We start from the raw sequence: 15,302 nt of genomic DNA on the forward strand, positions 1-15,302 counted from the left end.
CAGAAAGCTGTTTCTCTCGCTTCCAGTCTCAAATTCCTGTGGGAAGATTTTTACTGGCCCACCTGGGTCAGGTGCCCACCCTAAGTAAATCAACAAAGCAGAGAGCTGAGCTTCCACGGAACCATGGGGATGGAGTGATGGCTGGAAGGACAGGAAAGCGGTTCCTAGAAGGGCTTATGGTTCACCGTTTCAAATCCTATCCATTTCTCAATATCAGCTCATGGAATCAGGGTTTTAAAACTGGAAAGTGAAAACTCACTCAAGAAAAACCCCTCACTTAGGTGAGATAAGCAACGGAGAACCTCTTTAATTACACATAGATGTGAACCTTGGACATATTTTAAGCATTTTTTCTGTTTATTATCCTTTCTAAGTATTTGCCCCTCATGAGCTGAACACAACCACTCTGCCTTTCTTATAAGATTTACTTCTTTGATCTACTGCCCCAGGGTATCTTTGTTATGCTTCAGAGCCTACCCATTGGCTTGGCCTTTTACTGTATCTGTTTATTCATTCTGTTCACCTCACAGGCACCTCTCCTGCTGATCACATAAGTGTCCTTCCCCAGGCTGCGTTATTGGGCATATTCTGTTCTGTAGCTCCATGTTATGTTTGGTTGATCTTATTGACATTCAACACTTCTTTTAAGTTTGGTTGTTTTTTTTTTTTTTTTTTAGGATTTATTTATTTGAAAGGCAGAGTTACAGAGAGGCGGAAGTGGGGTGAGGGGAGAGGGAGTCTTCTATTCACTGGGTCACTCCCCTAAATGGCAGCAACGGCCAGAGCTGGGCAGATCTGAAGCCAGGACCCAGGAGCTTCTTCCAGGTCTCCCATGGGGTTGCAGGGGCCAAGGACTTGGGCCATCTTCCACTGCTTTCCCAGGCCATAGCAGAGAGCTGGATCAGAAGTAGAACAGCCAGGACTTGAACCGGTGCCCATATGGGATGCTGGCACTGCACGTGGTGGCTTTACCCACTACCACAGCGCTGGCCCCCAACATTTCTTAAACCTACATTTTTTTAAAGATCTATTTTATTTATTTGAAGGACAGAGTTACAGAGAGGTAGAGACAGAGAGAGAGGTCTTTTATCCACTGGTTCACTCCCCAGATGGCCACAATGGCCATGCTTGCACCAATCTGAAGCCAGGAGTCGGGAGCCAGAAGTTTCTTCTGGGTCTCCCACGTGGGTGCAGGGGCCAATCAGGAGCCAGGAGCTGGGAGCTTCCATGTCTCCCACATGGGTGCAGGGGTCCAAGCACTTAGGCCATCTTCTACTGCTTTCCCAGGCCATAGCAGAGAGCTGGATTGGAAGAGGAGCAGCCGGGACTAGAACTGGTGCCCATATGGGATGCTGGCCCTGCAGGTGGAGGATTAACCTACTGCGCCTCAGCACCAGCCCCTAAATCTATATTTTAATACTAGAAATCTATCCTGAGTTGTTGAATATATTCGATATCCCTCTGGATAACACCACATGGATATCTTGTAGTCACCTCAGGGTCAACATGTCCAGAACTCATAATTTTTTAATTAAAATGTCTATTCCTTAATCCAGAAAATGGTATTACCATATATAGCCAATTGTCCAGTAAACTTCTTTCATTCTTTACCTTCCTAATCATTCACTGATTCCTGTATATTCTGTGAGGATCTCAGGCTCTCTCCCCTCCATCCTCATTTACATGCCTTACTCAGGTTCTTAGTACTTCCTAAATGCTTAAGTAGAGGCCTGGTTTTGTTTTGTTTGGTTTCATTTTTCTAAATCTAAGCTATTTTCTTTATCCTCCCATGGGTGCTATAGTAATCATTCTAACACGTATGTAACCAAATTATTGTGATGCCAGTGCTGTGGTGCTGACATCCCATATGAGTGCCAGCTCAAGTCCCAGCTGCTCCACTTCCAATCCAACTCCCTGTAAAAGTGCCTAGGAAAGCCATGGAAGATGGCCCAAGTGCTTTGGCCCCTACATCCACGCAGGAAATCTGAAGGAAGTTCCTGGCTCCTGGCTTCAGATCAGCTCAGCTCCAGCCATTGTGGACTTTTGGGGAGTAGACCAGCAGATGGAAAACCTCGCTGTCTCTCTCTCTCTCTAACTCTGCCTCTCAAATAAATGAAATAAATCGTTTAAAAAATTATTTTATTGCTTAAAATCCTGGTATCGTTTCTCATGAAGATGAAGGTCAAGTTTGTTAACATATAACACTTGGTATAGAATACTGCCCATTGTTGGTAAACTGCTCCCTAATTTTGGCTCAAGCTTACTTTGTTTCAGCCATAAACACCTCACGATCCCCTAAATATCCCATGCTGTTTCAAGGTTTCTTACCCTCAGCTGTGCGATTTCCTCTTCCTTCTTCCCAGCTTAAGTAGTTAGCACCTAATCATCCTCCCAGATTTAGTTTGTACCATATCATCAAGGAATGACATGTGATACACTTCACAAATGGACCCGTGACTTCTTGGCTGAATGTATTAAATAAACTAGAAATAGGGTTTATTCTATGGGATTTAAATTAAAATTACTCTGAAATCCATGTGGAAGAACTAAGGCTCAACATGAAGCAGTAGCCAGTGGAATAACACCACTCAGTTTGCTTCACAATGTTGCTTGCTTTGCTTCCCTCCTTTGTAACACTTGTTACCATGGTGTACTGGCTTTCTGTTGCTATCACAAAGCACTGGGTACTTTTTAAAGAAAATGTACTTAAACTTACTATTTTGGAGTCTGAAAATCTATGACCAAGCAGCCCCCCCCCCCCTTAGTTCAGTCCCCTCTGTTTTGCATCTGGTGATGTTCTCATGCATGACATTGTTGTATGAGTGCATTCAAGAGGGCACCTCACATGGCAAGACAGAAAGCAGGGATGCCCCGCACCCTTGCTCTTTTATAACAACACCCTCCTATGGAAACTGGGGGGTCCTGTGAGAACTGTTAATCCCTTCCCAGGACATCAACTTCAGTGACTTAACCACCTCTCACCAGGCTCTACCTCTTCCAGTACCTCCCAACATTGCCACACTGAGGACCAAGCTTCCAACACATGAACTTCAGGGACAAAAACAAACCATAGCATATGTATTGATTTAGAAGGTACAATCAGAATATATTCTCAAATACAGAATATCATCAGTGGGGTTCTCTTGAGCACATTAAGATCATATTATGATTCCAGCACCTGCAAAGAACTCAAACATAAGCAAGATGAATTCTCTGTGCTTAAGGCTCAGATGTTCTAGAGCAGCACCATCCAAGGGAAATATAAAGTGAACAAATGCAAAGCATGTGTGACTTCAAAGTTTTTGGCAGCTACAGCAATACAACAAAAAAGCAATATGTTAAATTAATATAAAATGTTTTATTTAACCCACTATATCCAAGATGCTATCATTTCAACATGTAATCAATATGAAATTATTTTTTGGTATAAAGTCTTCAAAATATGGTATGTACTTTATTACATTACTTACATTTTATTTTGGACTAGCCACATTTCATGTGCTCAAGAGCCACGTGTAGTGTAGCTAGCATATTGTGGACAGCACAGCTCTACCGAATACTTCCATGAGTTTAAAATCTTACTCTGATACCTGGCAGACTGTATGTAGTCAGTGCACTGTTAGAAATATAAATTCTATCTTCCAAAAGACCAAGGAAGGAAGAATGAAATGATAGGGAAATAGACCATTTGTGTGTCACAGTTTTTCCATGGTTACAGGTACTCCTGGAGACAGAAGAATCAAATCAAGGAGTTGTACAGATGGACCCTAAAATACCCAGACTTCCTGGGCTAGCCTTTTCAAGGGAAGGAAACCCTTTTGTGAATTTCAAGGCTGGTCTGCGAGTGGAAAGCTTTGAGGAATATGGTATGTCTATCTTGGATACTTCTTCTCCCCAGATCCCATGACTGTTTCTCAATCGCTTCTCTGGCATTGCCTTGGCCCCACCTCCCAACTCCATTTGGCAAGCAGTGCAGGTGTGCAGGACTCGGGAAGGGTTTTCCTGTCACTGGTTACTTCTTGGCTGAGGAAAGGTATGTTGGTGGGGGGGGGGGGCGGGGGGGGGGGGCAGACACCTCCAGCCCCAATCCAGCAAAGCCTTCTTATTTCACACTTGTCTAAGAAGCTTTTCCTCAACTTCCGTACCCCTAAGACAAAGGTCGTTCTCCCTCATAACCACAGGCTCTCTCCAGCACTCAGGATGTCTACCACAGAAGGGTTGGTTCAAAGTAAGCAGACTTGGGGCAGGCAATGATGTGGTGTTTAAGATGGTCTCTGGGACACCCGCATTCAGATTTGAGTTCTCACTCTGCTCCCAATTCCAGCTCCCCGCTGATGTGCCCCCAGGGAGCCTGCAGACGGTGCCTCAAGTACCTGGGCACCTGCCACCCGTGGGAGACCCAGATGGAGTTCCTGGCTCCTGGCTTCAGCCTGGCCCAGCCCTATCTGTTGTGGGCATTTGGGGTGTGAACTAGAGAATGGGAGATTCTCTGTGTCTCCCTTTCATGTAAAATGAAAGTAAATAAAAATTTTAAACAGATTTACTTAGGAGGCGGGGGTGAGGGAAGAGAGAAAGAGCAAACCATCTTCCATCTATTGGTTCCCTCCCCAAATGGCCAAAACGGCCGGGGCTGGGCCAGGCAGAAGCGAGGAGCCTGGAACTCCATTCGGGTCTCCCAGGTGGGTGCAGGGGCCCAGGCACTTGGGTCATCCTTCGCCGCTTTTCCCAGGCCATTAGCAGGGAGCTGGATCGGAAGCGGAGCAGCCGGGACTCGCCGGCCCCAGGTCCCAGTAAATTTCTTTAAAAAGTAAGCAAACCGAACACAAACACCGAGCGCCGGCACTTTTGAAAAGTGAGCTCGTTCGTGGATGTACTTCCAGCTGGCAGGGCTGCTGGGAGGAGCTGACGACCGAGGGCGGCCAAGTGGCGGCAGAGGCCAGCTGCCCCGGGGGCGAGGGGCGCGTGCGGGCCTTTCTCACACTGGCCGGGCGACCCGCCTGCGGCGGAGCTTTGTGGCTGGGTGACAGCAGCTCTGTCTGGAATTAAGAGGCGCACAGACACCGCCCGGCTTCCGAGAGCGCTCACACGCCCCCCCGCCACAGCCGTCTCGTCAGACGCAGGCGCCGCGGAGGCCTCTGGGAAGGGGCGGTCCTTGGCAGGCGCTGAGCATGCTGGGGCTGGGCGCCGGGCGGCTTCTGAGTGCCGGGCTGGGCGGGAGGTGTGTCCGGCGGCTCTCTCTCCGGCTTCTTCATGCGGGCGGCGGGTGGAGTCCAGCAGCAGTTCCGCGGCGGCAGCCGAGCCGGGTGCAGTCCGGGGTGTGGCGGAGCAGCTGAGGTTAGGGGGATGGGGGTAGGGGGCTGGACGGCGTGCATTTTGGAACCCAGGGCTCTGTCGCCACAGTGGCCGCGTCCCCCTCCGCGGGTGGGAGGGACGCCCGCCCTCACGGTTCAGCTCTCCTGCCCTCGCGGGCCGGGTTCCCGCGGGTTCTGGACCTACGCCCTCGGAAGACCCTGCCTCGGCTGAGATCCTCGCCCGGCGCCGGCCACCTGTTACTCCCGCTCCCCGCTCCTCCAGACGTTGTAGGGAGGGCACAGGACACCCGAGGGCGTGCGCGCCATTCACTGGGAGACGGTGGTTTGAGGTCCAAGGAGCCGCTGAAGCCCAACGCCCTGGGAGTCCCAGCGCACCGGACGCGCCGGCCGAGTCGGGGTGTTGAGAGTGAGGCAGTGGCAGTGGCACAGGCAGCGGGAACCCCAGGGGAACAGCCTCAGGTCTCAGCTGGAGCTGGAAGAGAGACCCGGAGCTCCTGGGGACCTTGGTTCTTCTTAACTCATTTGCTGCCAGGGAACAGGGACGGGATCATGATATTGCATCCAGGGGTTGGGGAACGCGAAGTGGTGGAGAGTTTGCCCCAGGAGAGAGGCGAGCGTTACCTAAGATCTAGGGTGGGCAGCAGTGTGTGCAGCGTGGATCAGAGAGGAAGACACATCACAAGGTGAGGGAGCGGTCAGGGGAGAAAGGACCAAAAGGCCCCCGCTACCCTGGCAAGGTCCCAAGTGGCTAATCGGGTTCTTCCTGCAGACCTGGGCCTTCGGAGCTGCTTGCTTCTCCCCCAGCCTTGTCGTTTCATTATGCTGCCCTTCCCATGATGAGGAAGACCAGCTAAGTTCCAGGTGCGGAGTTTCCGCTCTCCTAAAGGTCCACTTCACTGGTCAGAGGGGACACGCTATGCCATCTCTTCCCTGGGAAACGGAGGGAGATCCCCATTCCCTGACTACTGATATGGGTGCTGTGTCTTATCCCGCAGTGGTTGGAGACCTGAGCAGGGCTCCAAGGGGTCTTCTCACTTTAAAGATGTGTCAGGAGCTTCAGGAACACTAAAAACTGGTCTCAGATTTCTCAGCAGCCGAGTGGCGTACAACTAAACGCTCCTGAACTGCTGGGATCGCCTTCAGAATCGGGATCCACCGGCCGTTCCTGGCTCTGTGCTGGGTGTCCCAGACATCTCACCTACTTGCCACATAACAATTTTTGGCATACTAGTGTAAGACCTATGTTGTTATTCTCACATTTTGTACTTTTTTTTTTTTTTTTTAAAAAAAAGCCAAACATGTCCTAAGAAACATCATCTGTGAAATTAGGCATTGGATAGGTGCTCTGTTATAGTTATTCTAAGGGCATCTAGGAATGTTACATGCACCGTGTGAAATCATCTCGGTGTCAAAGACGTACAGACTGCATTTTGGGACACAGTGCACTGCATCGTGTTCTCTCCTGGGTATTTTGCTGCCTAGGAAAGTCCAGGCTACACATCTGGGATTAAATCACCCATCCCTAGGGTATCGTTTTCTTCTTTTACGTGACTAACTCCATGGGAATGCCCCTGCTCTTGCATCCTCTACACAGGATGGTTCCCTTTCCCACGGAGGACGACCTTGTTCTCCATGTTGTGTGTAAAATCTTTTGTACAGCCAACTGTCAACAGTTGTTTGTCTTCCTGGTAAATTTGGGTATTCATTGTTGTCTTCTTTCTGCTTCTATGTTTGAAATGTTTCACAGAAAAAAGTGGTGAGATATTAGGTGTAAAGCGCTTGGCTCAGTGTCCAGTACACAGTAAAGACACAATAAATATTTACTCTTACTTATAGTAATACATTTCGGGTTAAAAATTTTGAGAATCAGAGAGAGGGAGAGCGAGCAAGTGAGAAAGTGCACCCCCATCTGCTGGTTCATACCCTCCCTGTCCACAGTGGCCAGTGCTGAAGCCAGGAGCCAGAATGCAACCCAGGCCTCCCACAGAGGTGTCAGGAACCCAATTACTTAAGCCATTATTGCTGCTTCCTAGGGTCCACATTAGCAGGAATCTGGAGTCAGAAGCCAGAGCAGGGCATTGAATACAGGTACTCTAGTGTGGGGTGGACACAGGTGTTTAGCCACTGGGCTAATAGTCTGTTCCAAATTTTAGGTTTTTAACAGTGTTTATAGACAGATATATTCCATTCTGAGTTAAGTTCTTGTATAGAAAGAAATAAACTGTATGAGAAATACCAGTTTAATGGCAAACACCAATTTTTATAATTTTAAGAGAATAATTTATAGTCAGTAAGGAGTAAAGATAAATTAAAACCCACCAAAAGCTTTTTCTCCTGGCTTTTCCTTAATATCTCAAGTATTAAAAAGCTAGTGATTTCCGCATGTTGTGAACATCTCATTACTTCATGGGTTACTTTGTGCAGCAGTACGTTTATTTGTATTTCTCTGTAGTTGATCTTTTTCTTTTCTTTCTTGCCATACTGTGTTCCTGAGAACTGCATTTAAAAGCAGTCACTGTGGAGCTGATTTCTCTCAAGGCACAGTCTGTGATTGAGATTTATTTCCCTAGTCAAGGACTTTGTATAAAAAACAATTGTAGAAGTGGTCCATGGTAAACTGTCAAACACTGCTTCAACATTTATACAGATATGTGCTCACCTAAAAATGAAGAAAAAATGTTGTCAGTAGTGTTTGGAAGTAAAAAGGCAAACCTGAAATCTCCTAAATTTAAAGAAATTGAGGCCAAGGAAGGTGATTTGCTTAAAATTACACACAATGCTAGTAGAAGATTGAGGAATAAAACCATTTCCCACTTAAAAAACTCTGCTAAGTGAACATATGTCGATAATAAAAGGAGATTTATTGTATAGTCTGTACTACAACTCTATGGCATTACTAATTGATCATAAATAAATAGGCTTCTTCAAAGATTATACATAAATAATTTGTCATCATTCTTTTTATCTCACTAGATTTTAAAATGCTTCTGAGGAATTTTTTACTTGTTATTATTTGTTCCGTGCGTTTCTTTAACATGCTATGCAGGGCCTTCCTTTCCCAGTCCAGAGCTGTGCCATGTCAGAGACTGGGGGAGAGGAGACCGGATCAGCTGAAGCATCAGGGTTCTCAGACTTGAGTGACTCGGAGCTCATGGAGTTTCTAGAACTGGAAGATGCCCAAGAGTCAAGTGCTTCACCTGGCAAGCCTGGCCCATCTTCTGAACTCCCTGGGAAGGATGGCAAGCCCAGAAGCTTACAGAACTGCGAAAGAGGATTGGATATCTCATCACCCATGCAGAGATTCCACCTTCAATATTTGTATGTCACTGACCTGTCTACTCAGAACTGGTGTGAGCTGCAAATGGCATATGGAAAGGAGCTTCCTGACCTTGTGACACCTGAGAAGGCAGCTGTTTTAGATACTGGGGCCAGCATCCATCTAGCTAGAGAATTAGAACTTCACGATCTTGTGACCGTCCCTGTCACCAGTAAAGAAGATGCCTGGGCAATTAAGTTTCTGAACATACTATCAATGATTCCTACCCTGCAGTCAGAAGGACGCATCAGAGAGTTTCCAGTGTTTGGGGAAGTGGAGGGTGTGCTTCTTGTTGGAGTGATTGATGAGCTGCACTATACAGCCAAGGGGGAACTGGAGCTGGCAGAGCTCAAGACACGCAGGCGCCCTCTGCTCCCTCTAGAAGCGCAGAAAAAGAAAGACTGTTTTCAAGTCAGCCTATACAAATATATCTTTGATGCCATGGTACAAGGGAAAGTGACCCCTGCAAGTCTCATCCACCACACAAAATTGTGTCCAGACAAGGCACTGGGGCCTTCAGTGCTGAGCCATGCCCGGCGGGGAGGCTTCACTGTGAAGTCTTTGGGTGACCTCATGGAACTGGTATTCTTATCTCTCACCCTGTCAGACCTCCCAGTCATCGATATTCTGAAGATTGAGTATATTCACCAAGAGAGTGCCACTCTACTGGGTACAGAAATTGTAGCCTTTGAAGAGAAAGAGGTGAAAGGCAAGGTGCAGCATTATATGGCCTACTGGAAGGGCCTCCGAGAGCCTCGAGGAGTTGACATAGAAGAGGCTTGGAAGTGCCGGACGTGCAGCTATACAGACATTTGCAAGTGGAGAAAGGGCGGTGGGGTGCTAAGTTCCACACTGGAGCCCCAGCCTAAAAAGTCAAATAAATAGAAAGTATGCTTTCAGAAATGTTGATCTTTCTGGAACTCCTAATATACCTCAGTAAAAGCGGACCCTTCTCTAAGCTTTGCTTTCATGGAGATCATGTTCTTATTTTGATTGTTTTTATATTTTTGCGGCCTCTAGCCACATCCAAGTCCAGGAGCAATACTCAAGGATGAGTGGGAGCGATACAGGGTTACCCATGGAGCTTTGCTGTGGGTTACCAGAAGGTGGATGCTCATCATGGCTATAGCAAAGGTATCTTCCAGCAAATGTCATTTTCCTAAGAAAAGTCTCCAGCTCCTGATAAGTCTTCCCTATTTTTCTTACTCAAGAAAAAATTCTTTTCTTATTTTCTGTCTACATTTATATAATAAAATGAAACACTGTCAGGACAATTGAACTGTTTTTTTTTTGTTGTTGTTGTTTTGTTTTTGTTTTTTTTTGTATGATCTTGATCATTCAAAGGTGGCCACTATACATAGTTGGGTGTATGTTATTTCAAGCCTTTAAAAACATACCTAAACAGGCCGGCACTGTGGCTCGCTAGGCTAATCCTCTGCCTGCGGCACCGGCACTCTGGGTTCTAGTCCCAGTTGGGGCGCTGGATTCTGTCCCGGTTGCTCCTCTGCCAGTCCAGCTCTCTGCTGTGGCCTGGGAGTGCAGTGGAGGATGGTCCAAGTGCTTGGGCCCTGCACCTGCATAGGAGACCAGGAGGAAGCACCTGGCTCCTGGCTTCGGATCGGCTCAGTGTGCCGGTTGTAGTGGCCATTTAGGGGGTGAACCAACGGAAGGAAGACCTTTCTCTCTGTCTCTCTCTCTCACTGTCTAACTCTGCCTGTCCAAAAAAAAAAAAAAAAAAAAATACCTAAACGTATTTCTGAAGCACAATTAGTATAATGGCAGACCAATAATTTAAAATACAATAAATATTCTCAGAGATAGGAAGATAAAGTAGGAATAGGAAGTCAAAATATTAGATAAATGGGCCAGCATTGTGGTGTAACATAAAGCTGCCACCTGCTTCAAAACCCAGCTGCTCCACTTCTGATCCAGCCACCTGCTAATGCCCCTGGGAAAGCAGTAGAAGATGGCCCAAGTGCTTGGGCCCCTGCAACCACATGGGAGAAATGGAAGAAGCTCCTGACTCCTGGCTCCTGACTATGGACCATCCCAGCTCTGGCTGTTGTGGTCATTTAGGGAGTGAACCAGTAGATGGAAGATATCTCTCTCTGTGAACTCTGCCTTTCAAATAAACAAATAAATCTTAAAAAAAAATTAGGTTTGAAAAATACAATTCTTGAAGTACCATGTGATATTAACACGTTGTAAAATCCAATAACACTCCTAGGTATATGCTTAAAAATTTATATGTGTACATCAGAAAATATTAACAAGGATAGACTTTGCAGCACTTTTGAAAAATTGAATATTATTTTTGAAAGGCAGAGACAGAGATCTTCCATGTACTTGTTCACTCCTCAAATGCCTGCAATAGTCATGGCTGGGCCAGGCTGAAGCCAGGAGCTCCATCCCGGTCTTGATGTGAGTGGCAGGAACCCAAGTACTTTGGCCATTACCTGTGCCTCCCAGGCACATTAGTGGAAGCTGAATCACAAGTGGAGGCAGGACTCTCTCCCAGGCACTCCAGTGTGGGATGTGGATGTCCCAAGCAGTGGCTTAACCCCCTGTGCCACAATGCCTGACTCACTTTGTAGTGCTTTTACAAAATAAAAACCTAGAAATTATTCAGATGCCATCATTAAAAGTGTGTATGATATGGTATAACAACCAAATGATCTATAATGATATTCAACAATATGCATCAATCTTAGCAGCACAATGTTGGTGAAAAAAGTAAGTGCCAGGGTGGGCACCTGGCCTAGTGGTTAAGACATTAGTGAAGACACCTGCATCCCACATCGGAATGCCCAGGTTTGATACCCAACTCTGGCTTCTAATTCCAACTTCCTGCCATGGAGATCCTGGGCAGCAGTGTTGATGGCTCAAGTAATTGGGTTCCTCCCGCCCATGTGGGAGATGTGGATTGAGTTCATGGCTCCCAGCTTCAGCTTGGCCCAGTCCCAGCCTTTGTGAGCATTTGAGGAGTGAACCAGTAGATGGGAATCTTCTCCATTTGTCTCTTCTCACCACCTCTGTCTCTTAAGTGAAAGTCCCAAAAGAGTACATATAACATGATACCCTTTTTGTAAAGTGAAAAATAACATACATTTAAAGCAAAATAGAAAGGTGGTAGAGAGGAGTGTCAGTGCATCTTAAAGTGCAGTGGAACTCTTAGCTATAAACATCACCAAAGGTGTCAGAGGGCAGAATTGTATGGACACCAGCTGGGAGGTAAGGACTTGTTTATGAAGATACTATTGGAGAACTTCCAGAGCAGGTGGATGGGGAGGGCAGTTGGCAGAGGAGAAGTTTCTGCATGAAGAATAAGATTAAGAGCCAGGAGAACATGGAAGATGTTGTTAGTGTGGCTCTGTGTTATATCCGAGCTGGTAAAGCTTGGACATCTATGGAAGGCACAATAAGTTGCTTCTATGAGATCCACATATTCTTAGAGACACCAGGAATCTTGTGATAACCCTGCCCATTGACTAAGTGGCTGTTATATGCCAGGCATTGTTCTAAGCACTTTTTTTTTTAAAGATTTATTTATTTATTTGAAAGTTAGAGTTACACAGAGGAGAGGCAGAGGGGATGGGGAGGTTTCCCTCCACTGGTTCACTCCCCAGTTGGCTGCAATGGCCGGAGCTGCACCGATCTGAAGCCAGGAGACAGGAGCTTCCTCCAGGTCTCACACGTGAGTGCAGGGGTCCAAGGACTTGGGCCATCTTCTACTGCCTTCCCAGGCCATAGCAGAGAGCTGGATCAGAAGTGGAGCCGCCAGGACTTAGACGAGCGTCCATATGGGATGCCAGCACTACAGGCAGCAGCTTTACCCACCACACCACAGCGCCGGCCCCAAAATCCTTAATATTTTGAAAAATTTTTTTATTTATTGATTTTCATTTTATTTGAAAGGCAGAGAGGTAGACATCTCCTGTCTGCTGATTCAATTCCTAAGTGCCTGCAAAAGCGAGGCTGGGATAGGCCAAAGCAGAACTCCGTCTGAGTCTCTTAATGGATGACAGGGATTCTAGTATTCAAGCCACCTGCCAGGGTGTGCATTAACAGGAAGCTGGATTGGAGCAGAGAAACCAGGACTTGAACCAGACACTCTGATAATGGGATAATGGGAAGCAGACATCCTAAGCAGCAACTTAACCACTGAGCTACACACCCACCACCATACTGGGTACTTTTATAGGCCTTAAGAAACTTGGAATTCAATTGGAGGCATAATAACTGCACTTTGTGGAATAAACAGCATTAATTAAGCTAACAGTTTTCAAGAAAAGAATTTGCTAAGGGTTTTGTGGCATGTTAGTAATATTAGAAGGTTTAAGAAGAAAGAAAAAGAGTGAGCTGGCAACACTGTCAGAATTCAGTAAATTCCTGAGATCTCTAGTCCATATTTTAGTCTTATTTAAAATCTAACATTTTCTAGTTGTCACTTTATGATTTCTCACACAGTGAGAAATTTGTAGTTAGGGTTGCCTCTGTTATAGACTAAATGTTTGTGTTCCCCCTACCCCAAGATTACTATATTGAAATCCAAATTCCAACCAGCGCCGCAGCTCACTAGGCCAATCCTCCACCTGCATCGCCGGCACACCGGGTTCCAGTCCCAGTTGGGGCGCCATATTCTGTCCCGGTTGCCCCTCTTCCAGTCCAGCTCTCTGCTGTGGCCCGGGGAAGACAGTGGAGAATGGCCCAAGCCGGCCGCAGCAGCCATTGGGGGGTGAACCAACGGAAAAGGAAGACCTTTCTCTCTCTCTCTCTCGCATTCTGCCTGTAAAGGAAAAAGAAAAAAAAGAAATCCAAATTCCAAAGATGATGGTATTAAGAGATGAGCCTTTGGGACATGATTAGATCACGAGGGGTCGCCCTCATGAATAGGATTGGTGACCTTATAAAAACATGCCCAAAGGAGCTTATTTGCTCCTTCTAGCATGTGAGGATATAATGGGAAGGCGCTATTCATATACAGAAAAACAGGCCTTGACCAGTCACTGAATGTACTGGCACTTTGACCTTGGACTTCCCAGTCTGCAGTGTTGGCCACTTGGGGAGTGAACCAGAGGATGGAAGATCTGTATTTGCCTCTCCCTCTCTGTGGCTCCACCTTTCAAATAAATAAAACTTAAAAAAGAAACTGAAACTATGTGGCCAGTGCTGTGGCATAGCAGGTAAAGCTGCCACCTGCGGCACCGCCATCCCTTATGGGCGCCAGTTTGAGTCCCGGCTGCCCTCTTCCGATCCAGCTCCCTGCAATGGGGAAAGCAGTGGAAGATTAACTCGCTGTGCCACAGTGCCAGCTCCAAAACTCTCACAGGTTTTATCAAACTTCAACCACTCCAATAAATGGCGTGTTTCCACAAACACTTGTGACCTAAATATAGCTAACTGCAACATCAATTCTTTATGTTCATCTCACTTGACCTATCATTAGCACTTGACACAGTAGACCATTCACTCCTTATTGACACGTTTTCCTCCTCTGGTTTTGCGGATCCAAGCTCTCCTAATATTTCATCTACCTTCTCAGGCCCTTAGTTGTTGGGGCCTCTTTATCTCCCTAAACCTCGCCGGTGCAACCACACTCAATTATTCTAGCGTACTGCTGACTTTGACTCTCCAGTGTATTTTTTTAAAGTGATGTCTCTCTTTTTAAATGAAAATGATGCATACACTTCCCTTTTTAAAACGAGCACATATTCTGGACGATGGTGTAACTTGTTTCAGGGCTTGTAGCCCGAGCAGAGAGCCTGGTGGTGGAAGAGTGACAGGTATACCTTTTCCGAATGCCGAGACTTAAGGGAAGCTGAAGGAGAAAGGCGAAGATCAGCCTGTGTTTACCTTTCAGAAAATAAAACTATACCACCGTAATGTGTAGTTGTTAAGATAGCCAGGTAGAAATTGACCTACCATTAACCTATATGGACCAGGGGCCGAGAAAATGGGAAGTTGTGTGTGATGGAATGAGGGAAGAAAAGTAGAAGCATGCCTTGGGAGCAGACCAGATTTACAAATAAAAAGTCTTTGTTGGGATGAACTTTTTGGATGGCTCTTTTGTGTGGTTAAATGAGGGAAGAAATGTAGAAGACACTTGACCAGCAATTAAATATCTGAAGTATTGCTTTGGTTCAATAACCTTGTTAAGTTGGTCCCAGCCCTCAACCAAGGGGCAGCTTAGGGGGAATCTTCCCCAGGCTACATCATGGGGGCTGTGAAGTCTGCGAAGAAAATCTGGGAGGAATTGCATGAATTCCCCTGTGCCCAGAAATCCCTTCACCCTGCAATGACCCAGAAAAGGGAAGAGTGAGGAGGGAGGAAGAAGGTGGCCCATATCCATTTTTATATAAACTGCAGTCTGATTGCCAACTGGGTTCTCAGCTCTTTGCTGTCGGGTGTACTGTGTTCATTAAGCAGGGCTTACATGCTTTCTGCAACTCTTTCTCACATCTGAGTTCTTTCTTGTGTGAAAACAAGAACTTCCCATCAGCCATCTCGGCTCACAAAGGGACCTAGAAAGAAATTCTAGAGAAATTGCTAAGCATCCTTCGGATATTCTCACCCCAATTATCTGAAGTAAATGCTGTCACCATTTTGCATTTGAATTAACTGAAGCTGAAAGAGGTGAAATTACTTGTCTAAACAGCTTAATTGAAGACCTCAGA

The 15,302-nt window shown here is 46.3% G+C and overlaps 1 protein-coding gene across 2 annotated transcripts; it reads left to right on the top strand.

The window, feature by feature from the left end:
* The first annotated feature begins 5,211 nt into the window (after window positions 1-5,211).
* On the top strand, window positions 5,212-9,894 carry EXO5 (exonuclease 5). Of its 2 annotated transcripts, none has more exons than XM_062191053.1 (2): window positions 5,212-5,334; window positions 8,359-9,894. In XM_062191053.1, exons 1-2 carry the CDS (start codon window positions 5,251-5,253, stop codon window positions 9,511-9,513), a joined length of 1,239 nt encoding a protein of 412 aa, XP_062047037.1. In that variant the 5' UTR covers window positions 5,212-5,250; the 3' UTR covers window positions 9,514-9,894. The 2 variants fall into 2 exon arrangements, with proteins under 2 accessions (XP_062047037.1, XP_062047038.1); XM_062191054.1 differs by lacking the exon at window positions 5,212-5,334 and adding an exon at window positions 5,377-5,995.
* Window positions 9,895-15,302: the final 5,408 nt, after the last annotated feature.

The sequence above is a fragment of the Lepus europaeus genome, chromosome 5, assembly GCF_033115175.1.
Source record: "Lepus europaeus isolate LE1 chromosome 5, mLepTim1.pri, whole genome shotgun sequence".
Lineage (NCBI taxonomy): Eukaryota > Metazoa > Chordata > Mammalia > Lagomorpha > Leporidae > Lepus > Lepus europaeus.

Excerpts from the sequence above, each read along its gene's own strand:
- EXO5 (XM_062191053.1), top strand. The coding sequence starts at position 5,251 with ATGCGGGCGGCGGGTGGAGTCCAGCAGCAGTTCCGCGGCGGCAGCCGA. Across the intron at positions 5,335-8,358 it reads GGTGTGGCGGAGCAGCTGAG|GGCCTTCCTTTCCCAGTCCA; the intron begins GTTAGGGGGATG and ends CATGCTATGCAG.